The following is a 25,306-nucleotide window of genomic DNA, read 5'->3' on the forward strand; positions in this document are numbered from 1 at the left end:
AACATGATTTCTTTGAATAAAAAAGAGAAATTTTAATGATGACCTAACTTTAATTTATTTATTCAATTTCACCATTTGAATTCTTTTAAAATAAAATGTACCAGTAAGGGTGCATCGCAATCCTTTAAAAAAAAATGTATCTATTTGTTTTCTATAGAAAACCACCATTTATGTCTATGGAAATTTGTGTAAACAAAAAAATTAATTTGTTTTTCTAAAAGGTTTTTATTGAACCCAAAATAAAAATCAAGCTTATTTTTCACAAAAATAGCAAAACCAGACAAAGGGGTCATGATTAAGGATGGGGGAATGTTTTGCAACATTCGAAAAATTGAAATTTTAACATGTTTATTTGTTTCAAATTTTGAATGTTTGCACAACATTCTAAAATTAGTTTTATGTAATAGTATTTCTTTAAATACACTCACAGCAGCACCACAGATTAATAAATCAAATTTATTGAGCCCTAGACATAAAAACATAACGTTTTGGACCCATGTCATTAATCATGTGTGATTATACAGAAGCACCTCATTAAATACCCTAAGCCCCACCTCCCAATCACCCCTCTCACCTCTCCACCTGTTTCTCCTTGGAGATAAAAAACACACACAAATTGATAACTTATTCTGTAATATATAGAACTCCAAGTAAGAATGTGTCCCTAACTCTTATCTAAAGCACTAATATATATTCTAACCCTAATTGTATAAATTGTTCACAAAATTTAAAAATACATCTTCATCTCAATTTAGAATTATAATGTTATTTACTTAGTTAAATACCTCCAGGGTATAAAGTCCCCAACTCATGAATCCAATATAATTCCTTTTGTTTAAGAATAGCCTCTCTATCACTCCCTCTCCTTGGACAACATACCTGTTCAAGTACCTAAAATCTAAACTGGCTCAGGCTATGCCTTGCTGAAATAAAGTGGAAGGCCACTGGTGCATCCATTTGATTAGTCCTAATATTGCTCTTATGTTGATTCATTCCCTCACAAACCTTACGAGTTGTCTCTCCTACATACCCCCACCCACAAGGGCATTTAATTAAATATACAACATAATCCGTATTACAGGTAAAAGAAAAACTTTAATGTTGTACGTTTTGCCTTTCTAATGTTTTCTTTAAATGTAATATTCAATTCAAATTTTTCTAATAATTAAATCCGAATTATGCAATATTCGAAAAATTCATATCTCTATATTTGTAATATTATTACTAATGCTCTCTTTAAATGTAATATTTAAACTATGCAATATTCAAATTTGAAAAGTGTGAATAAATATATTTGTAATAGTATTTCTAATGTTCTCTTTAAATGTAATATTTGAATCATGCAATATTTGAAATATAAAAATTGCAATTGATATACTTGTATCTATTATGTATCAATTTACTAAATTCCTTACCACATGAACTATTTAACTTACGTATCAATTTACTAAATTCTCTACCACAGGAACTATTTACTATAGTCCTATTGTTATTATCTGCTGTCAAAATCTATGTTTTATGCTTCTTATCATCTTTAAATTTTGATAGTTTAACAAGAAATCCATTATTAACTAGTATTCTTATATAATTAAAACTTATTATAGGAATTTGTACAATGTCACATATAAATAATAAAGGGACACTAAAGTCAAAATTCAACTTTCATGATTCAGATAGAGCATGCAATTTTAAGCAGCTTTCTAATTTACTCCTATTATAATGTTTTCTTCCTTCTCTTGGTATCTTTCTTTGAAAAGCAGGAATGAATGCTAAAGAGCTGGCCCATTTTTTGTTCAGAACCTGGGCTGCACTTGCTTATTGGTGGCTAACTGTAGCCACCAATCAGCAAGTGCTATCCAGGGTCTGAACCAAAAATGGTCCGGCTCCTAAGCTTACAGTCCCACTTTTTCAAAGAAAGATACTAAGAGAAGGAATAAAAAGTGATAATAGGAGTAAATTAAAAAGTTGCTTAAAATTGCATGCTTTATCTGAATCATGAAAGAAAAAAATTGGGGTTACTATCCCTTTAATCTTTAATAAATGATTATTTTTTTAGGGGGAAAGTCTCTTGTTTATTATTTAATCATACATGTTGATGTAATGTATAATGTTTTCATACATATACAAATCAACATCTACAAAACATAAAAATGTTTTGTATTTCAAAAAATATCTGTTTTAACATATGTTTAACCTAAACTCTTTTGTGGGTTTATTTTTGTAAAAATAAAAATGTATCCACATATCTCCAATTTGTAGCTATCTTGCTTATTCACCTAGCATCAATAAGAATAAAAAAATGCTTGAGAAACACACCTACTCACATACTATAGCTTGTCCAACAACATAGCCCCACCCTCTGCTGTAACCAATTGCATAAGAGCAGGCCCTGTCAATCCTACCTGAATGATGAGTGCATGATATTTTAAGAGGTTAGGAAACAGTTGTCTAAAGACAGCTGCTTCTTAACTTGCAGTTGCAGGGTCACATTAGCGAGCATGCACCCTAAAAAGCTCTAAATGGAACTGTATTTGTGTTTTATAAATATGAATGTGTCAATTGCACAACTGAATATTTTGTTAATGTGAGCTCTATCAATTTAAATAAAACATATTAAATGTATTTTTTTCCTTTGAGCTTATACTGCATTATTAAAGAGACTTGAACCCCAAGATTTAGTTAAAGCATACAATTGTAAACATTTTTCTAATTTACTTCTATTATCAATTTCGCTTTATTCTCTTGGTATCATTTTTTGAAGGAGCCGCAATGCACTATTGGGAGATAGCTGAAGACATTGGTAAGCCAATCACAAGAGGCATATATATGCAGACACCAATCAGTAGCTAGCTCCCAGCTCTTTAGCCTTTCTAGATATGCTTTTCAACAAAGGATGCCAAGAGAATGAAGCAAATTAGATAAAAGAAGTACATTGGAAAGTTGTTTAAAAATGTCATGTGAAGTACATAATTCTAAACATATTTCTGAGTGAGCTCTTATTTTAATGGACAGTTTCATGAATTAGATAAGGTATAAATTGTAAAACATTCCAATACACTTATACATTCTTTTTATATGCACACTTTCCGATGCTCTAGCTCCTACTGAGCATGTGCATAAGTGCACATTATATATATATATATATGCATTTTGCGATTTGCTGATGGCTGTCACAGGATACAGGGAATATTGGATTAACTTTGACATTTGCAAGAAAATATTTTACTTCTCATTTCAAAAGTAAGTTCTATTGCATTGTCCTTTTATTGTGTATTTGTCAATTATTAATTTCTACTGTATTAAGCGGCCCTTTGTTAAATACTGGTTTTCTCATAATTACTTACATGAGCAGATGACTCCAGCGTCCTCAGAATGCACACAGTTGTGAACTCCCCAGCCAATATGAGGACACTGATAAAGATAGTATTCATATCCATAGCAATTTAAGTCATCTAAGAAAATTTGTCCAGAGCCTTGTCCAAAATATGCATTTTGTAAAGCAGAAATAGCAGATCCACAGTTTAGTTGTCTACAAACAACAGTAGCATCAGTTAGGTCCCAGTTGTCATCACACACTGTACCCCAGGTACCATTGTAGTTTATTTCCACACGTCCTGCACACCTGTCCCTACCACCCACAAGGCGGACAGCATAGGTCACTAGAACAGAAATAAGAGAAAACAACAGATTTTTTGAGTAAAACAAAGGAAATATATGAGAGAAATGGCCCAAATTTCAGGTAGTTTAAATTGCAGAGCATTTCAGGGAAATACGCCATAAAAAGTCTCATGCCTATTTTTTTTTTCTTCTTCTTGTTTTTACTGCATCGGCCCAAGAATACCAGAGCTCCTGTGCTGATCTAAGAAATCACTTTATAGCCTATATAAGTTTAAGGACTTATGTTCTTCAGCCACTCTTTGTGGAATGAATAGAAAAAATAAAAATCTAAATTTTCAGTAATTTACAAGAAAATATTAAAAGTATTAAATAAATAAAAATTTATATTTTTTTATATTGATATAAAGTCTTATGTTGGAGTTTAATTTTTTTTTGATCTTATTTAGAAATTATTTGTAATTTACTGATAAGGGTGTGGCAGAATAAATAAATAAAAAAAAAAGGTTGACAAGTCACAAACTGCAGCTTTCTATTATACCTGTATTACAAAAGAGAAAGGAAAGTCCGGAGTACAAGGTCAGTAAAATAAAACTTGAATTTTAATAAATGTCTATGGCAAGTTAAAAAAACGTATACAAAACACTGTGTACATGACAGGGAAGAGGTAGACGATAAATGCTAATTTTATTACTCAGTTTGGGCTCACAAAAAATGGTAATAAGACTCACCAGTTTATCTTAAAATTCATAGCGTTTTCCCTAAATAAAGGTCTGAAAGAAGACTTACATCACAGAGCTTCACAATGTTTTCAAATTTCCTATAATTGTTCCATTACAGTGAGGTAATATTAACTAGCTGTGATTAGTGTTTAACAATTAATTTGCCAGTAGAAGAGCCATGGAGGTAGATTTATTAAGCAGCGGATGCTGCTTTCTACGCCGGAGGTTCCCGGCTCGCCGAAAACCTAAGTTAAGAAGCAGCGGTCAGTGGCGTCACTAGGGTTGGTGTCACCCGGTGCGGTAAGTTATGGTGTCACCCCCCCCAACCCCTAGAAAGCAGACAGACACAAACACAAAAACACAGGCACACACACATACAAACACTCAGAAACACACACAAGCACACTTAAAAACACACTCAGATGCACACACAAACACTCGGAAACACACTTAGACACACAAACAAAAACACACACACAAAAACACACACACAAAAACACTCAGACACACACAAACACACTCTGACACACACACACACAAAAACACTCAGCCACACACAAAAACACTCAGGCACACACACAAAAACACTCTAAACTGCACTGCATTAATTATAAAGCGCATGCCTAGAGCTGCTCCCTGGCTCAGCAGAGCATCAAATGAAAGATAAACAGTGCACTCTAAAATAAATCACTGAAGAAAAGGTTTAGGCGTGCAAACTATGAAAATTCTGCTCTCTGACTCTGTTCCAAGTGCACAGCCCTGGGCCGCGTGCCTACCGTTTCTTACGGCCAATCACCTCTGTATTCAGCCCACCCCCAGACCCCCGCCCACCCTCCTCTCCTACCTTTTCAGTGTGCACATAGTGTACCATAACCATACCGGTCTGGTGGGCATCATACGTGGCTCCTTCACTTTAGAGACAGTGTCAGACCGTCATGCGGTCAGGTGCCAGACATTCCCCTCACGATTTCCTGGTTCCCGTTTAGAGAGACAGACAGCAGTGAGTGGCTCCACTGCTCCACACGTCACTGAACAGTGCGCACAGATAGGCAGGCAGGTTTAGGCTAGCAGCACAACTTTGCAAGCCCCACGGCACGCCCACAACATTCATAGTGAAATTGGGCAGGGCAGGAGTTAAGTACAAAAAAGCAAAAGCAGCCAGGAAAACTATTTGTGGAAATTGCAGCGCTTGCTCAAGGGGCAAAAAAATTAAGTGTGTCTACAACTTCCCCAGTCCCACTAATGTTCACAAATGCTGGCCCCTCTAATAAAAAAATCAATAAAATTAAGAGAAAATTTTTTTTTTGGTGGTGTCACCCCCTGGAGGGTGTCACCCACCTAGTGACGCAACTGGCAGCGGTCATAAGACCACGGCTCGTTAACTTCTCCACCACCTTTTAGGTGCAGGGGGTGGCATTGCACAAGTATTTCACAAGAAATGCTTGTGCAATGATAAATGCAGACAGTGAATCATGTCCGCCCGGCATTTGATAAATCTACCCCATAATGTGCAATTATTTACATAGAGATAGTCATAATTATTATTACCTGGAAATGTTGTTTGATTAACTGTAGAAATAAAACAAAAAATTGTTAGCATACGGATAATCAATATGGATAATCATTAGGGGATTTTGCTGCATAAAAAGTAATGGAAAAAAACAATATAAGCATATAAATTTACAAACTGAAGCTTATACTGCAATAAGGTGACATAGATGTAATGTGTATACTGTGTTTTTAAATAATGCAGATAGTGAATGTTGTTTTTAATGACATTGTTTATGTTTTATTCCACTGCTGGAATGTCAATGTCCAATTGTCTTTATCAGCCAGTGAGCAATCTGCCTTTAGGGATGTGTTGTGCACAAACATGCACTTCCCCTCAGCATTTTACACAGGTTAGTTTCTTGTTAAAATATTTCTACATGTTTAATTTTTGCTGCCCTTTCATACGAATGATAAAATATATTTTAAATTAAGGAAGTTTAAAATGAATGACATTAAATTAAATAAAAAGTATTACCTGAACGTGTTGTAAAATTAACTGCTGAAAGAGAATACAAAGTGTTAATATCACGGGCCATTTTTTGCAGTACAGCAGTCCCACCTCTTGTTCTCTCTCTCTCTGTCCCCCTCTCTTTTATACCCTCTCTCTCTCTTTGTCCCCCTCTCTTTTGTGCTCTCTCTCTCCCCCTTCTTTTTGGTGCTCTCTCTCTCCCCCTCTCTTTTATGCTCTCACTCTCCGCCTCTCTCTTTTGTTTTGTGCTCTCTCTCCCCCTTCTTTTTTGTGCTCTCTCTTTCTCCCCCTCTCTTTTGTGCTCTCTCTCCCCCTCTCTCCTTTGTTTTGTGCTCTCTCCCCCTTCTCTTTTGTGCTCTCTCCCCCCCTCTCTTTTGTGCTCTCTCTCCTCCCCTCTCTTTTGTGCTCTCTCTCCCCTCTCTCTTTTGTGCTCTTTCTGCCCCCTCTCTATTGTTCTCTTTCTGCCCCCTCTCTTTTGTTCTCTTTCTGCCTCCTCCCTTTTGTGCTCTTTCTCCCCCCTCTTTTGCTCTCTCTCGCCCTTCTATTTTGCTCTGTCTCCCCCTTCTTTTGCGCGCTCTCTCTGAAGATCACGTCTCCACACCCTGACCCTGCCCACTTTGCCCGACCCTTCCCACTCCCTCCGGACAGCAGATCAGGACGGTTAGTTTGTGTAAGGCCAGGTGTGTTTGTCCTCGCGCTGTCTCTATTGCGCATGATAGCTTTGGACAAACACACTTGGCTTTTTATATTATAGTATATATAGGATATATATACAGGGAGTGCAGAATTATTAGGCAAGTTGTATTTTTGAGGATTAATTTTATTATTTAACAACAACCATGTTCTCAATGAACCCAAAAACTCATTAATATCAAAGCTGAATAGTTTTGGAAGTAGTTTTTAGTTTGTTTTTAGTTATAGCTATTTTAGGGGGATATCTGTGTGTGCAGGTCACTATTACTGTGCATAATTATTAGGCAACTTAACAAAAAACAAATATATACCCATTTCAATTATATATTTTTACCAGTGAAACCAATATAACATCTCAACATTCACAAATATACATTTCTGACATTCAAAAACAAAACAAAAACAAATCAGTGACCAATATAGCCACCTTTATTTGCAAGGACACTCAAAAGCCTGCCATCCATGGATTCTGTCAGTGTTTTGATCTGTTCACCATCAACATTGCGTGCAGCAGCAACCACAGCCTCCCAGACACTGTTCAGAGAGGTGTACTGTTTTCCCTCCTTGTAAATCTCACATTTGATGATGGACCACAGGTTCTCAATGGGGTTCAGATCAGGTGAACAAGGAGGCCATGTCATTAGATTTTCTTCTTTTATACCCTTTCTTGCCAGCCATGCTGTGGAGTACTTGGACGCGTGTGATGGAGCATTGTCCTGCATGAAAATCATGTTTTTCTTGAAGGATGCAGACTTCTTCCTGTACCACTGCTTGAAGAAGGTGTCTTCCAGAAACTGGCAGTAGGACTGGGAGTTGAGCTTGACTCCATCCTCAACCCGAAAAGGCCCCACAAGCTCATCTTTGATGATACCAGCCCAAACCAGTACTCCACCTCCAACTTGCTGGCGTCTGAGTCGGACTGGAGCTCTCTGCCCTTTACCAATCCAGCCACGGGCCCATCCATCTGGCCCATCAAGACTCACTCTCATTTCATCAGTCCATAAAACCTTAGAAAAATCAGTCTTGAGATATTTCTTGGCCCAGTCTTGATGTTTCAGCTTGTGTGTCTTGTTCAGTGGTGGTCGTCTTTCAGCCTTTCTTACCTTGGCCATGTCTCTGAGTATTGCACACCTTGTACTTTTGGGCACTCCAGTGATGTTGCAGCTCTGAAATATGGCCAAACTGGTGGCAAGTGGCAACTTGGCAGCTGCACGCTTGACTTTTCTCAGTTCATGGGCAGTTATTTTGTGCCTTGGTTTTTGCACACGCTTCTTGTGACCCTGTTGACTATTTTGAATGAAACGATTGATTGTTCGATGATCACGCTTCAGAAGCTTTGCAATTTTAAGAGTGCTGCATCCCTCTGCAAGATATCTCACTATTTTTGACTTTTCTGAGCCTGTCAAGTCCTTCTTTTGACCCATTTTGCCAAAGGAAAGGAAGTTGCCTAATAATTATGCACACCTGATATAGGGTGTTGATGTCATTAGACCACACCCCTTCTCATTACAGAGATGCACATCACCTAATATGCTTAATTGGTAGTAGGCTTTCGAGCCTATACAGCTTGGAGTAAGACAACATGTATAAAGAGGATGATGTGGTGAAAATACTCATTTGCCTAATAATTCTGCACTCCCTGTATATTTATATATACAAACAAAGAACTACATAAAGAATTCCACTACATGTGTACCATCGGCTTAGTGCTCAAGCAATATCTGATGCACCAATAGAAGTCTACTCTGTGATGGATTTAGCGGACCCATCCTTTACAAAATGCAGACGTAAGCACACGCTAGATGTTTCCCTTGAGTGATAAAGAAAAATGCTGGATTGGTATTATGAGCACAAAAATAGAAGCGTTATGGATATGTTTCTTTTTAAAATATTTATATGTGTTTAATTTTTTACCTTTAATATGCATGATACAAATATTTAAATGGCATTGAATGAAAATTATTACCTGGACGTGATGTAGAATTAACTGCTGAAAGAGAATATAAAATTTTAGTATGTGGTCGAGCAATAATATATTTAAAATACCAAATACAGGGGTCAATCACATTCCTGTAGAATGCAGCTACATAACTAGCGTTTTAAACTCGCTCTCATGAGCCTGAAATGCTGGGTCTCTGAAGCTACTTTGCAGCTTAATAAATAGAGCCCTAACAGAACTACATAAAGAACTCCATTACATATATATAAAACTACATATAGAACTTCACTACATGCGTGCCGTCTGCTTAGTGCACCATCGGCTTAGCGCTCAATTAATATCTGACGTTGGGCCTTATGGTCTAAAGCTCTCCACTCAGGCGAGATGATCTAAGATGTCATATAAAAACTCAAATTGTATCTTAAGAGATATTTATCTCACTAAGCTGAGTTCTGTATGTAAAGGAGGGACTCCTACTTTATAATATAAAGTCTAAAAAATCCCAAAGATTTTGTGTGTATTCTCTCTATGGTGGAGAGCTTTTGATCATCAGGTCCATTACATTTACAGTAGAACCCCATAGCACAAAAATAGAAGTGCTATGGATAGCACTAATATTTTTTCCTCTAACCCTTTATGTATTTTACTGGTAAAAATTAGGTTTGTGCATTTGTTTTGTTTTTTATATTTAAATTTGTGATGAAAATGCGGATATTCTTTTAATTTTAACAAAACAATTATCAGAGTGAATGTGCTAACTAATTTAAAGAAAACACACAAATACTCACAAAATATGTAGTATGCATTTTGTTTCCTTTAAATTAGCTATAAAAGGTTAAATGTAAAGGGACAGTCAACACCAGAATTGTTGTTGTTTAAATAGATAGATAATACCTTTATTACCCATTCCCCAGTTTTGCAAAACCAACACTGTTATATTAATACACTTTTTACTTCTGTGACTAACTTGTATCTAAGTATCTTCTGACCGCCCCTAATCACATGACTTTTAGTTATTATCTATTGACTTGCATTTTAGCCAATTAGTGCAGTGTCTGCCACTAGCCACGAGCGTGATCACAATGCTATCTATATGGCCTACATGAGCTTGCTCTCCCCTGCTGTGAAAAGTAAATAAAATAGAGGCAGTCTTCAAGAGCTTAGAAATTATCATATGTGCCTTCCTAGGTTTGCTTTCAACTAGAATACCAAGAGAACAAAGCAAAATTGTTGATAAAAGTAAATTGGAAAGTTGTTTAAAATTACATGCCCTATTTGAAAAATGAAAGTTTTTTTTTGGACTTGACTGTCCCTTTAACTGTAGCGCGCTGGAGAGTTGTAATCTCAACACTTTTTCAAAGAGCCCTGGTCTGTACTAATAGGAAGCTTAGCGCCACACAGAAGAAGGTCCTTTAGTGAAGGCTCTAGGACCGATATAGCTATCTTATAATTGTGGCATTTTGGATATATATTGCTTATATATTTTGGCTATAGGTAAGAAAAAGGCAAAGAAACATTTACATTCATTTTAATGAAAATTAATATAAATATTCCCTGAATATTTAGTGCTAGTATCGCTTTAAACAAAACAAATTCTGAATAGTGCTGCACACAAATATTCGGAAATTAGTTTTTCCAAATATACATTTTGAAAGATTTGACCAAAAAATAATTTTTTGCCACTGCAAATTTTTTTGCCACTTGGCTTCTCCAGAGGACAGCTAGAGGCCGCCAGACCACCAGTTGTCAACTCCTGCACTAGCTAATTGCAAAACTTCTATCATATACAGAAAACTGGAATAACTACTCACAGACAAGCCATTTAATTATTAGGAAACTTTATTTTAATTTATCTTATTTCTATATAGTTATTTATTTATATACCATTGCATGTTTTGGTGGCCATTAGTTAGTTTAATGTTGATGTAAGTATTACTGGGAAAAATATATCTCCCAATTAAAATGTCCTTTTTTTTAACTCAGCTGCTTATTAATGAACACTTCTATACATGAGATCTTAAAGATATTCAACAGAAATGTGTGATCTAATAATTACAACGGTTAGAACAGTAATGTTGTATGCAATCTATATTTCTATGTACATTAATAAAATCTATGCAACATGATTTTGCTAAATTTCCATGAAACTTTCTTGCCCGCTAGCAAATAATAAAAAAAAAAAACTTCATAAATATTACCTGGATATACTTCGGGGGGGCCTTTCAGAAGAATCTATGCAAATGAAAGTTTAATTGTTAACATAATAAAGAAACATGATTTCTTTGAATAAAAAAGAGAAATTTAAATGATGACCTAACTTTAATTTATTTATTCAATTTCACCATTTAAATTTTTTTAAAATAAAATGTACCAGTAAAGGTGCATCGCAATCCTTTAGAAAAAAATGTATCTATTTGTTTTCTATAGAAAACCACCATTTATGTCTATGGGAATTTGTGTAAACAAAAAAATTAATTTGTTTTTCTAAAAGGTTTTTATTGACCTCAAAATAAAAATCAAGCTTATTTTTCACAAAAATAGCAAAACCAGACAAAGGGGTCATGATTAGGGATGGGGAATGTTTTGCAACATTCGAAAATTGAAATTTTAACATGTTCGTTTGTTTCAAATTTTGAATGTTTGCACAACATTCTAAATTTAGTTTTATGTAATAGTATTTCTAATACTTTCTTTAAATGCACTCACAGCAGCACCACCAATTAATAAATCAAATTTATTAAGCCCAAGACATAAAAACACAACGTTTTGGACCCATGTCATTAATCATGTGTGATAATACAGAAGCACCTCATTAAATACCCTAAGCCCCACCTCCCAATCACCCCTCTCACCTCTCCACCTGTTTCTCCTTGGAGATAAAAAACACACACAAATTGATAACTTATTCTGTAATATATAGAACTCCAAGTAAGAATGTGTCCCTAACTCTTATCTAAAGCACTAATATATATTCTAACCCTAATTGTATAAATTGTTCACAAAATTTAAAAATACATCTTCATCTCAATTTAGAATTATAAGGTTATTTACTTAGTTAAATACCTTCAGGGTATAAAGTCCCCAACTCATGAATTCAATATAATTCCTTTTGTTTAAGAATAGCCTCTCTATCACTCCCTCTCCTTGGACAACATACCTGTTCAAGTACCTAAAATCTAAATTGGCTCAGGCTATGCCTTGCTGAAATAAAGTGGAAGGCCACTGGTGCATCCATTTGATTAGTCCTAATATTGTTGATTCATTCCCTCACAAACATTACGAGTAGTCTCTCCTACATACCCCTACCAACAAGGGCATTTAATTAAATATACAACATAATCCGTATTACAGGTAAAAGAAAAACTTTAATGTTGTACTTTTTGCCTTTCTAATGCTTTCTTTAAATGTAATATTCAATTCAAATTTTTCTAATAATTCAATCCGAATTATGCAATATTCGAAAAATTCATATCTCTATATTTGTAATATTATTACTAATGCTCTCTTTAAATGTAATATTTAAACTATGCAATATTCAAATTTGAAAAGTGTGAATAAATATATTTCTAATAGTATTTCTAGTGTTCTCTTTAAATGTAATATTTGAATTATGCAATATTTGAAATATAAAAATTGCAATTGATATACTTGTATCTATTATGTATCAATTTACTAAATTCCCTACCACATGAACTACTTAACTTACGTATCAATTTACTAAATTCCCTACCACAGGAACTATTTACTATAGTCCTATTGTTATTATCTGCTGTCAAAATCAATGTTTTATGCTTCTTATCATTTTTAAATTTTGATAGTTTAACAAGAAATCCATTATTAACTAGTATTCTTATATAATTAAAACTTATTATAGGAATTTGTACAATGTCACATATAAATAATAAAGGGACACTAAAGTCAAAATTCAACTTTCATGATTCAGATAGAGCATTCAATTTTAAGCAGCTTTCTAATTTACTCCTATTATAATTTTTTCTTCCTTCTCTTGGTATCTTTCTTTGAAAAGCAGGAATGAATGCTAAAGAGCTGGCCCATTTTTTGTTCAGAACCTGGGCTGCACTTGCTTATTGGTGGCTAAATGTAACCACCAATCAGCAAGTTCTATCCAGGGTCTGAACCAAAAATGGTCCGGCTCCTAAGCTTACAGTCCCACTTTTTCAAAGAAAGATACCAAGAGAAGGAAGAAAAAGTGATAATAGGAGTAAATTAAAAAGTTGCTTAAAATTGCATGCTTTATCTGAATCATGAAAGAAAAAAAATTGGGGTTACTATCCCTTTAATCTTTAATAAATGATTATTTTTTAGGGGGAAAGACTATTGTTTATTATTTAATACATGTTGATGTAATGTATAATGTTTTCATACATATGCAAATCAACATCTACATAACATAAAAATGTTTTGTATTTCAAAAAAATATCTGTTTTAACATATGTTTAACCTAAACTCTTTTGTGAGTTTATTTTTGTAAAAACAAAAATGAATCCACACATCTCCAATTTGTAGCTATCTTGCTTATTCACCTAGCATCAATAAGAATAAAAAAAATGCTTGAGAAACACACCTACTCACATACTATGGCTTGTCCAATAACATAGCCCCACCCTCTGCTGTAACCAATTGCATAAGAGCAGGCCCTGTCAATCCTACCTGAATGATGAGTGCATGATATTTTAAGAGGTTAGGAAACAGTTGTCTAAAGACAGCTGCTTCGTAACTTGCAGTTGCAGGGTCACATTAGCAAGCATGCACCCTAAAAAGCTCTTAATGGAACTGTATTTGTGTTTTATAAATATGAATGTGTCAATTGCACAAGTGAATATTTTGTTAATGTGAGCTCTATCAATTTAAATAAAACATATTAAATGTATTTTTTTCCTTTGAGCTTATACTGCATTATTAAAGAGACTTGAACCCCAAGATTTAGATAAAACATACATTTGTAAACATTTTTCTAATTTACTTTTATTATCAATTTTGCTTTATTTTCTTGGTATCATTTCTTGAAGGAGCCGCAATGCACTACTGGGAGTTAGCTGAAGACATTGGTAAGCCAATCACAAGAGGCATATATATATGCAGACACCAATCAGCAGCTAGCTCCCAGCTCTTTAGCCTTTCTAGATATGCTTTTCAACAAAGGATACCAAGAGAATGAAGCAAATTAGATAAAAGAAGTACATTGGAAAGTTGTTTAAAAATGTCATGTGAAGTACATAATTCTAAACATATTTCTGAGTGAGCTCTTATTTTAGTTCTTAATATCCAGTTTCATGAATTATATAAGGTATAAATTGTAAAACATTCCAATACACTTATACATTCTTTTTATATGCACACTTTCCGATGCTCTAGCTCCTACTGAGCATGTGCATAAGTGCACGTTATATACATATATGAATTTTGTGATTTGCTGATGGCTGTCACAGGATACAGGGAATATTGGATTAACTTTGACATTTGCAAGAAAATATTTTACTTCTCATTTCAAAAGTAAGTTCTATTGCATTGTCCTTTTATTGTGTATTTGTCAATTATTAATTTCTACTGTATTAAGCGGCCCTTTGTTAAATACTGTTTTTCTCATAATTACTTACATGAGCAGATGACTCCAGCGTCCTCAGAATGCACACAGTTGTGAACTCCCCAGCCAATATGAGGACACTGATAAAGATAGTTTTCATATCCGTAGCAATTTAAGTCATCTAAGAAAATTTGTCCAGAGCCTTCTCCAAAATATGCATTTTGTAAAGCAGAAACAGCAGATCCACAGTTTAGTTGTCTACAAACAACAGTAGCATCAGTTAGGTCCCAGTTGTCATCACACACTGTACCCCAGGTACCATTGTAGTTTATTTCCACACGTCCTGCACACCTGTCCCTACCACCCACAAGGCGGACAGCATAGGTCACTAGAACAGAAATAAGAGAAAAAAACAGATTTTTTGAGTAAAACAAAGGAAATATTTGAGAGAAATGGCCAAAATTTCAGGTAGTTTAAATTGCAGAGCATTTCAGGGAAATACGCCATAAAAAGTCTCATGCCTATTTTTTTCTTCTTCTTCTTGTTTTTACTGCATCGGCCCAAGAATTCCAGAGCTCCTGTGCTGATCTAAGAAATCACTTTATAGCCTATATGAGTTTAAGGACTTATGTTCTTCAGCCACTCTTTGTGAAATTAATAGAAAAAAAAATCTACATTTTCAGGTAATTTACAAGAAAGTATTAATATAAATAAAAATTAATATTTTTTATACTGAATTAAATAAAGTCTTTTGTTGGAGTTTATTTTTTTTTTTCATCTTCAGAAATTATTTTTCATTTACTGATAAAGGTGTGGCAGAAAAAATAAATAAAAAAAAGTGTTGACAAGTCACAAACTGTGGCTTTCTATTTTATTACAAAAGAGAAAGGAAAGTCCAGAGCACAAGGTCAGTAAAATAAAACTTGGCTTTTAATAAATGTCTATGGCAAGTTAAAAAAGCGGATACAAAACACTGAGGTAGAAGATAAATGCTAATTTTATTACTCAGTTTGGGCTCACAAAAAATGGTAATAAGACTCACCAGTTTATCTTAAAATTCATAGCGTTTTCCCTAAATGAAGCTCTGAAAGTATTCTTACATCACTGAGCTTCACAATGTTTCCAAAGCTTTAGTAAAGTTGAATTTTCCAAATTCCAATAATTGTTTAATTACAGTGAGGTAGTATTAACTAGCTGTGATTAGTGTTTAACAATTAATTTGCCAGTAGAAGAGCCATGGAGTTAGATTTATTAAGCAGCGGATGCTGCTTTCTACACTCGAGGTTCCTGGCTCACCGAAAACCTAAGTTAAGAAGCAGCAGTCATAAGACCGCGGCTCCTTAACTTGTCCACCACCTTTTAGGTGCAGGGGGCGGCATCGCACAAGCATTTCACAAGAAATGCTTGTGCAATGATAAATGCCGACAGTGAATCATGTCCGTCCGGCAGTTGATAAATCTACCCCATAATGTGCAATTATTTACATAGAGATAGTAATAATGATAATTACCTGGAAATGTTGTTTGATTAACTGTAGAAATAAAAAATACAATTTGTTAGAATATGGATAATCAATATGGATAATCATTAGGAGATTTTGCTGCATAAAAAGTAATGGAAAAAATAATATAAGCATATAAATTTACAAACTGAAGCTAATATTGCAATAAGGTGACATAGATGTAATGTGTATACTGTGTCTTTAAATAATGCAGATAGTGAATGTTGTCTTTAATGACATTGTTTATGTTTTATTCCACTGCTGGAATGTCAATGTCCAATTGTCTTTATCAGCCAGTGAGCAATCTGCCTTTAGGGATGTGTTGTGCACAAACATGCACTTCCCTCAGCATTTTACACAGGTTAGTTTCTTGTTAAAATATTTCTACATGTTTAATTTTTGCTGCCCTTTCATACGGATGATAAAATATATTTTAAATTAAGGAAGTTTAAAATGAATGACATTGAATTAAAAGTATTACCTGAACGTGTTGTAAAATTAACTGCTGAAAGAGAATACAATGGCCTCTACTTATCAAGCTGTCAACTTACCTGCATTCGCTGCGCCAATACGCTCGCCTAAGATTGCCTAACATGGCTGCCGTGGACCTGAATATGCTCTCCAAAATTACCAAAAAAGCTGTCAAAAAGCTGCGCACCAAGTACGGGGCAATGAGCAGCAGACTGTTGTTAACTAACAGTCATCGATCTCGCTGCTCTTCGGCTTTTTCACAGCTTTATTGGTACCCTGTCACTAAGCACCCACACTATACTATACTGTTTAACACCCTATACCGCCACTCCTGAACTAAATAAAGTTATTAACCCCTAAACCGCCTCTCCTGGAGCCCACCGCCACCTACATTATATTTATTAACCCCTAATCTGCCCCCCTACACCGCCGCCACCTACATTATATTTATTAACCCCTAATCTGCCCCCCTACACCGCCGCCACCTACATTATATTTATTAACCCTAATCTGCCCCCCTACACCGCCGCCACTATATTAAATTTATTAACCCCTAAATCTAAGTCTAACCCTAACCCTAACACCCCCTAATGTAAATATAATTTAAATAAATCTAAATAAAATTCCTATCATTAAATAAATTATTCCTATTTAAAACTAAATACTTACCTGTAAAATAAACCCTAAGATAGCTACAATATAACTAATAGTTACATTGTATCTATTTTAAGATTTATTTTTATTTTACAGGCAAGTTTTTATTTATTTTAACTACCTAGTTAAAATAAATACAAAAGTACCTATAAAATAAAACCTAACCTAAGTTACAATTACACCTAACACTACACTTAAATTAATTAACTAAATAAACTACAAGTAAATAAAATTAAATAAAATTATCTAAAGTACAACCCCCCACTAAATTACAGACAATAATAAAATAATTACAAGATTTTAAAACTAATTACACCTAATCTAATCCCCCTAACAAAATAAAAAAGCCCCCCCAAAATAAAAAAGCCCTACTCTACACTAAATTACAAATATCCCTTAAAAGGGCTTTTGCGGGGCATTGCCCCAAAGTAATCAGCTCTTTTACCTGTAAAAAAAAGTAAAATACCCCCCCCCCCAACATTAAAACCCACCACCTACACACCCAACCCTACTCTAAAACCCACCCAACCCCCCCTTAAAAAAAACTAACACTAACCCCTTGAAGATCACCTTACCTTGAGAAGTCTTCACCCAACCGGGCCGAAGTCCTCAACGAAGCCGGGCGAAGTGGTCCTCCAGACGGGCAGAAGTCTTCATCGAAGCCAGGCAGAAGAGGTCCTCCAGACGGGCAGAAATCTTAATCCAGACCGCATCTTCTATCTTCATCCATCTGGCACGGAACGGCTCCATCTTCAAGACATCCAACGCGGAGCATCCTCTTCTTTTGACGTTTTCTTCCCAAATGAATGTTCCGTTAAACGACGTCATTCAAGATAGCGTCCCTTGAATTCCGATTGGCTGATAGAATTCTATCAGCCAATCGGAATTAAGGTAGGAAAAATCCTATTGGTTGATGCAATCAGCCAATAGGATTGAAGTTCAATCCTATTGGCTGATTCAATCAATTACTTTTGAAATGAGAAGTAATCAGAACCACTTCGCCTGGCTTCGTTGAGGACTTCGGCCCGGGTTGGATGAAGACTTCTCAAGGTAAGGTGATCTTCAAGGGGTTAGTGTTAGGTTTTTTTAAGGGGGGATTGGGTGGGTTTTAGAGTAGGGTTGGGTGTGTGGGTGGTGTGTTTTAATGTTGGGGGGGTATTGTACTTTTTTTTACAGGTAAAAGAGCTGATTACTTTGGAGCAATGCCCCGCAAAAAGCCCTTTTAAAGGCTATTTGTAATTTAGTGTAGGGTAGGGCTTTTTTTATTTTGGGGGGCTTTTTTATTTTGTTAGGGGTATTAGATTAGGTGTAATTTGTTTAAAACTCTTGTATTATTTTATTATTTTCTGTAATTTAGTGTTTTTTTTGTACTTTAGATAATTTAATTTAATTTTATATAATTGTAGTTAATTTAGGTAATACATTTAATTATAGTGTAGTGTAAGGTGTAATTGTAACTTATGTTAGGTATTATTTTACAGGTACTTTTGTATTTATTTTAACTAGGTAGTTATTAAATAGTTAATAACTATTTAATAACTATTCTACCTAGTTAAAAAAATACAAACTTGCCTGTGAAATAAAAATAAATGCTAAGATAGATACAATGTAACTATTAGTTATATTGTAGCTATCTTAGGGTTTATTTTACAGGTAAGTATTTAGTGTTAAATAGGAATAATTTAGTTAATTATAGGAATATTTATTTAGATTTATTTAAAATATATTTAAGTTAGGGGGTGTTAGGGTTAGGGTTAGACTTAGAATTAGGGGTTAATAAATTTAATATAGTGGCGGCGGTGTAGGGGGCAGATTATGGTGGTTAATATGTATAATGTAGGTGGCGGTGGGCTCCGGGAGAGGCGGTTTAGGGGTTAAACACTTTATTTAGTTGCTGCGGGGTCCGTGAGCAGCGGTTTAGGGGTTAAGAAGTTTATTAGAGTGGCGGTGGGCTCCGGGAGCGGCAGTTTAGGGGTTAATAAGTATAATGTAGGTGGCGGCAGTGTAGGGGGGCAGATTAGGGGTGTTTAGACTCGGGGTACATGTTAGGGTGTTAGGTGTAGACATTACCATAGGAATCAATGGGAAATCAGGCAGCAGCGAACATGAGCTTTTGCTGCTTTCAGACTCCCATTAATTCCTATGGCTTCCGCCGCCTCCAGGGCGGCGGATTGAAAACCAGGTACGGTGGGCTGGAATAGTGCCGAGCGTACCTGCTAGTTATTTGATAACTAGCAAAAGTTGTCAGATTGTGCCAAACTTGCATTCAGAACATCTGGAGTGACGTAAGCATCGATCTGTGTCGGACTGAGTCCGGCGGATTGTATGTTACGTCATTAAATTCTACTTTTGCCGGTCTGTAGGGTTTGATTACTAAGGCGAATCAGGCTCGCCACAAATAAGCTGCAGAATTCCAGCGTATTTGCGGTTGACGGCTTGATAAGTAGAGGCCAATGTGTTAGTATCCGGCAATCAATTTATATATATAATATATATATATACATATATATATATATATATATATATATATATATATATATATATATATACACACACACTAGTCCTAAAGCCCGTGTACACTGGCCATTTTTTGCAGTACAGCGGTCCCATCCCTTGCTCTATCTCTCTGTCCCCCTCTCTTTTGTGCTCTCTCTCTGTCCCCTTCTCTTTTATGCTCTCTCTCTCTCTTTGTCCCCCTCTCTTTTGTGCTCTCTCTCCCCCTCTCTTTTGTGCTCTCTCTCTCCCTCCTCTCTTTTGTGCTCTCTCTACCCCCCTCTCTTTTGTGCTCTCTCTCCCCCTCTCTATTGTATTCTCTCCCCCCTCTCTTTTGTGCTCTCTCTCCCCCCTTTTTTTGTGCTCTCTCTCTCCCCCTCTCTTTTATGCTCTTTCTCCCTAGAACCCTCTCTTTTGTGCTCTTTCCCTCCACCCCTCACTTTTGTGCTCTTTATCTCCCCCCTCTATTTTGTGCTCTTTCTCTCCCCCCTCTATTTTGTGCTCTTTCTCCCCCCTCTTTTGCTCTCTCTCTCGCCCCTCTCTTTTGCTTTGTCTCCCCCTTCTTTTGCACACTCTCTCTACAGATCATGCCCGCCACGCCCCGCCTGGTCCGCTCTGCCTGGCCCCGTCCACCCACTCTGCCTGGCCCCGCCCACTCCCTGAAAAATAGTCCTAACAGAACTATATAAAGAACTCCATTACATGCGCGCCATCGGTTTAGTGCAAAATTGGCTTAACGCGCAAGTAATATTTGACTTTGGGCCTGATGATCTAAAGCTCTCCACTTAGGCAAGATGATCTAAGGCGTCTCAGCAATACTGCGTTGTCCCTAAAAAAAATGTAAAAAATCTAATTTTATCTTGAGAGATCTTTATTTCACTATGCTGAATTCTGTATGTGAAGGAGAGACTCCTACTTTACAATATATACTCTAAACTATTTTGTGTGATATCTCTCCATGCTAGAATTCTATCAGCCAATCGGAATTCAAGGGACGACATCTTGGATAACATCCCTTAAAGGAACCTTCATTCTGGAAGAGCCGTCGATTGAAGAGGATGCTCCTTGCCGGATGTCTTGAAGATGGAGCCGCTCTGCGGCGGATGGATGAAGATAGAAGATGCCGTCTGGATGAAGACTTCTGCCGGCTTGGATGAAGACTTCGGGCCCGCTTGGATAAAGACTTCTGCCGGCTTTGATGAGGACTTCTTGTAGAGATAGGTGCACTCTGACTAACAGCATAAAAACATGCCAGGGTGCTAAGAGGAAATCCCAGGGTTAATTAGAAAAAGCACTCACTGGTCTTATCCAAACTATATTCCTTAGTGAAATTTCGGGGTGTTCACCCCTTCATCAGAATATAAACACCTTGCCATATACCATACCACTTTTAAAAATGTTAAAACTTTTTTTTATTAATATTTAAATGATATTTACTTTATTAAAAAGTGTGTATGGCTGATAACCTCCCTTATTGGTTTATGGCATTGTATGGCAGTATAGCATTATTTTCTGAGAAAGTGCCCTAAGAAAGGAAAAATATAAGAGTATGGCAAGCTGTTGCCACCTGATTGGTGAATAATGGTTGTTTTTGAAAACAGTGAACAACTACTACTCCTCTCTCTTTTTGTTTGTTGAAGATTTTGGCTAGATATCAAGGAATACTTATAATATACAAAGGGATTGAACACAAATGACTGAGACTTTTTCAGCTATTTTTCTATCTTAAAAGGGCTTTTTTTTGATTCAACACTTTCCCAATAGCACATTTTCAGCTCTTTCTCGCACCCGCCAATGGCTGAGATTACAAATGTTGTGTGCAACTTGATATTACAAGTCCATGGTAAATCCCATTTACCAGAGATGGGTTAGCACAGCCGACATCACTCTAGTACAACCTGTACTTTCAATGGATATCGTGACCACTCTAAATAACACTGGTATTACAAGTTGAAAGTTATAGGTTGTGGTTGAACCAAACCTAAAGCTGCGGTAGAATATTTATCACAGATTGAGACCTAAAATAAAAGTGTAAGGGTTAAAAAAATTGTTTTCACAAAATACATCAAAAACATATTGAGAGATATGTCATTAAGGTGTCAATCTTTCCCCTATATCAGGGAATTTTCAATCACTGGCACTCGGCATACTTTAATATTCTCTGACTGCAATCCTTCCTACCACAACAAAGCTATCACGACCTAAGGAGATAATGTCCATTCAGGAAGGAAACCTCAGGTTGGGAAGTGAATATGAAAACACAGCATCCCAGCACAAATGGTTTAACCCAGAACGTGACCAGTAAAAATAGGCCAAGTGAAGTTGTTCAGGAAGCATTGGCAACAAGCTGGCAGAGAAAGTACCATATCACAGTCCAGAAGGCGTGGTCAGTTCAAGCACAATGGTCAAAAACTTTATGGATTATAAACAAGCCAAAATCACAAAACAGGAGAGTAGCCAGAGAAGAAACAAGGGTGAAGGAATCAGAACAGCAGTCCAAATCACAATCCAGTAAAGCAGTAGTAATTCAAGCAAGATGTTGGTACACAGAAGGAATTTGCAGTAGAAGAAATCCCACCCTGGAAAAATCCAATACATGGGCATAGGCAGGAAGCAGAAAGCTGCTTATAAAGGCTTCTAATTAGCAGGCAGGTGGAGCTAGAGAGACAGCCAGAGCAGACAGTAAGATTCAGTCATTCACACACAGACCCAAAACCCTCCAATGGCTCAGGAGAATAGGTAAACAGCCATGGACTGGATGTTCCAGGATCAAATCTGGGTGCGCTCTGACAAAAGGCAAGAAGCCGTCTGACTGTGACAGAGCCCCCTCTTTAATAGACCCCTCTGGGGGACTCCTCATGGTTTCTGTGGGAATTGACAACGGAATGCTGAAACCAAACTGGGTGCATGAAGATCAGAAGCATAAACCCAAGATTTCTCCGTAAAAAGGTAGCCCTTCCAATGCACAAGGTACAGGAGTCTTCTGCCTCTCCTTTTAAAATCCAAGATACTCTCTACTTCATATTCAGACTGTCCATCAATTATAACAGGTGTTGAATGGTTGGACGTTTTGGTGAATTTGTTAATGACAACAGGCTTAAGTAAAGAGACATGGAAGACTGGGTGAATGTAAGATAAAGCTGGAAGAACTAGATGGTAGGCTACGGTATTAACTCGTCGATGGACCTGAAAAGGACCTATAAACTGAGGGCCCATTTTGGCGAAAGGTTGTTGAAGATGGAAATGCTTGGTAGAAAGCCAGACTTGATCTTGAGGGTGGAGAGAGGGAGCTATTTGCAGACTTCAGTTAGCTTGTATCTGATATTGTTCTGAAGTTTGAATAAGTAATTGCCTGATCTGTTTCCAGTGTCTGTGTAGGTCTTTGGTTTTCTTGTTTGCAGCAGGTACATTGGAACTGGACTCCTCTAGAGGGAAGATTTTGGGTTGATAACCAAAAACAAAAATGAGACCTTTGATGGGCAGTATGATACATAGAGTTATGGGCAAATTCTGCCAATGGTAAAAGGTCTGACCAGTTGTCTTGTATAAAGTATACATAGTTCTGAAGGTATGCTTCAAGGTCTTGATTAACCTGTTCTGGTTGACCAGTAGACTGAGGTTGGAAGGCTGTGGATAAAGCTATAGTAACTTTGAGGTCCTGACATACAGCCTTCCAAAATCTGGAAACAAATTGTGTACCTCTGTCGGAGACAATATTTTTGGGTAGGCTATGAAGACAGAGAATGTGTGTGATAAAGAGCATGGCTAATATTTATGCTTTAGGAAGGCCTGATAGAAGAACAAAATGAGCCATCTTAGAGAATCTGTCAATTGTGACCCAAATAGAAGTGTTGCCTTTAGAGTTAGGAAGATCTGTAATAAATTCCATGCTTAAGTGTGTACACGGTTGTTTGGGAACTGGCAATGGTTGAAGATGTCCATATGTAAGTGTGCGGGGGAATTGTTTTAACAGCACAGAGCTGACATGCTTTTTCATAAGCTTGGGTGTTGAGAGAGAGAGAGAGAGAGAGTTGACCACCAGGCATATCGTAAGTATTTAAGAGTACACTACAGGATGTCCAGACAATTGGTTGTCATGAGCCCAAGATAGTAATTCTTAATTTTCTTAAGAGAGTAGGGACAAATAGTTTATCAGGAGGGGTAAACTCAGGAGGAATGCTGAGCCTCACTCAGTTGTTGAAGAGACCTAGTAGAGATGGAGGCTAAGATCTTGTGTGATGGTATTATATGGTCCAGAGTTTTTTCAGTAGACAGTGTCAAGGTGAATTGTCAAGAGAGAGCTTCAGCCTTAGAGTACTGAGTACAGGTAATGTACAACATTACAAAGTGGAATCTAGAAAAGAACAGGAAACAGTGTGCTTGCCTTGCATTTAATCATCAAGCAGATTGCAAGTAGGATATTTTTATGATCTGTAAGTTTTACGAATGGAATTGTAGTCCCTTCTAATAAATGTCTCCTCTCTGTCAAGGCCATCTATATGGCCAAAAGTTTCTTATTGACAATGTCATAATTTAATTCCAGATTGCAGAACTTCTTTGTAAAATGTGCTACAAGAGGAATTTTACTTGTTTCTGGATTGTGCTGAGATAATACAGCAACTTTAGCAAAATCAGTAACTTCGACTTCCAGAATGAATTGATGGGTAGGGTCAGAAAGTTGAATAATTGGTGCTGTTGTAAAGAGTCCATTAAGATGTTGGAAGGGTGACATTTCTTCTGCTGGCCAGACTTAGCAGGAGTTAGGTTTGGAGGTTAAGGCAACTAAAGGAGAAGAGATGGAAGCAAAACTACATATTAATCACCCTAAAAACATTTATATCCCTGTGTTTGGCTGAGGCCACTGTTGAATATCAGACAATTTATCTGGATCCATGGTGAATCCTGAAGCTGACATTATATATCCAAGAAAAGGTATTGACTTTTGATGAAACAAACACTTGGCAAATAAGTTATTCTGAAAGAGTCTCTAGAGCACAGGTTTGACATGTTGAATATGTTCTGATAAAGAATTTGAGTAAACCAAGATGTCATCAAGATAAATTATAACAAAACCTTAGATAATCTTTTTAAATGTAATTAACAATTCTCTGGAAAAATGCTGGGGCGTTACATATCCAAAGGGCATGACCAAGTATTCAAAATGGCCCAACCTGGGGATGAATGCTGTTTTTTACTCCTGACCTTCTCTTATCCTGATGACATTGTAAGCCCCTCTAAGATCAAGCTTCATGAATATTGATGCTCTGCAAAGATATTCAAAGAGTTTGAGAATTAAGGGTAAAGGATAAGAGTCCTTGACTGTAATGTGGTTTAGTTAGTCAATAAAGGGTCAGAGACCCCCATCTTTCTTCTCCACAAAAAAAGATTCCAGCACCAGCAGAAGAGGAAAAATGTTTGGATGAATCCTATTTCCAGATTTTCTGATACGTATTCTTCCAGAGCCTTCTGCCCTGCTTGGAAAATGGGAAAAGTCTTTCCTTTTGGTATGGGTGTACCTGGGAGAAGTGGTATTGAGCAATCATTGTCTCTGTAAGGATGTTAACATGCGACCTTGCTTTCGGAAAATACATCAGCAGACTCTTGGTAGAATTCTGGTGTTTGAGTCTTGCTTATGGTTCTAAAGCTTATAGTT

The 25,306-nt window shown here is 36.4% G+C and overlaps 1 protein-coding gene across 1 annotated transcript in view; it reads right to left on the bottom strand.

Annotated features, from left to right (window-relative positions):
- The window catches only part of LOC128656779 (deleted in malignant brain tumors 1 protein-like), a 269,497-nt gene that overhangs the window by 85,050 nt on the left and 159,141 nt on the right, over positions 1 to 25,306 (bottom strand). Inside the window, 4 exon segments of the mRNA XM_053710923.1 lie at positions 3,345 to 3,659; positions 5,886 to 5,906; positions 6,364 to 6,384; positions 9,017 to 9,040. Coding sequence (XP_053566898.1) covers positions 3,345 to 3,659; positions 5,886 to 5,906; positions 6,364 to 6,384; positions 9,017 to 9,040 — 381 coding nt within the window.

This window comes from Bombina bombina, chromosome 4 (genome assembly GCF_027579735.1).
Source record: "Bombina bombina isolate aBomBom1 chromosome 4, aBomBom1.pri, whole genome shotgun sequence".
NCBI lineage: Eukaryota > Metazoa > Chordata > Amphibia > Anura > Bombinatoridae > Bombina > Bombina bombina.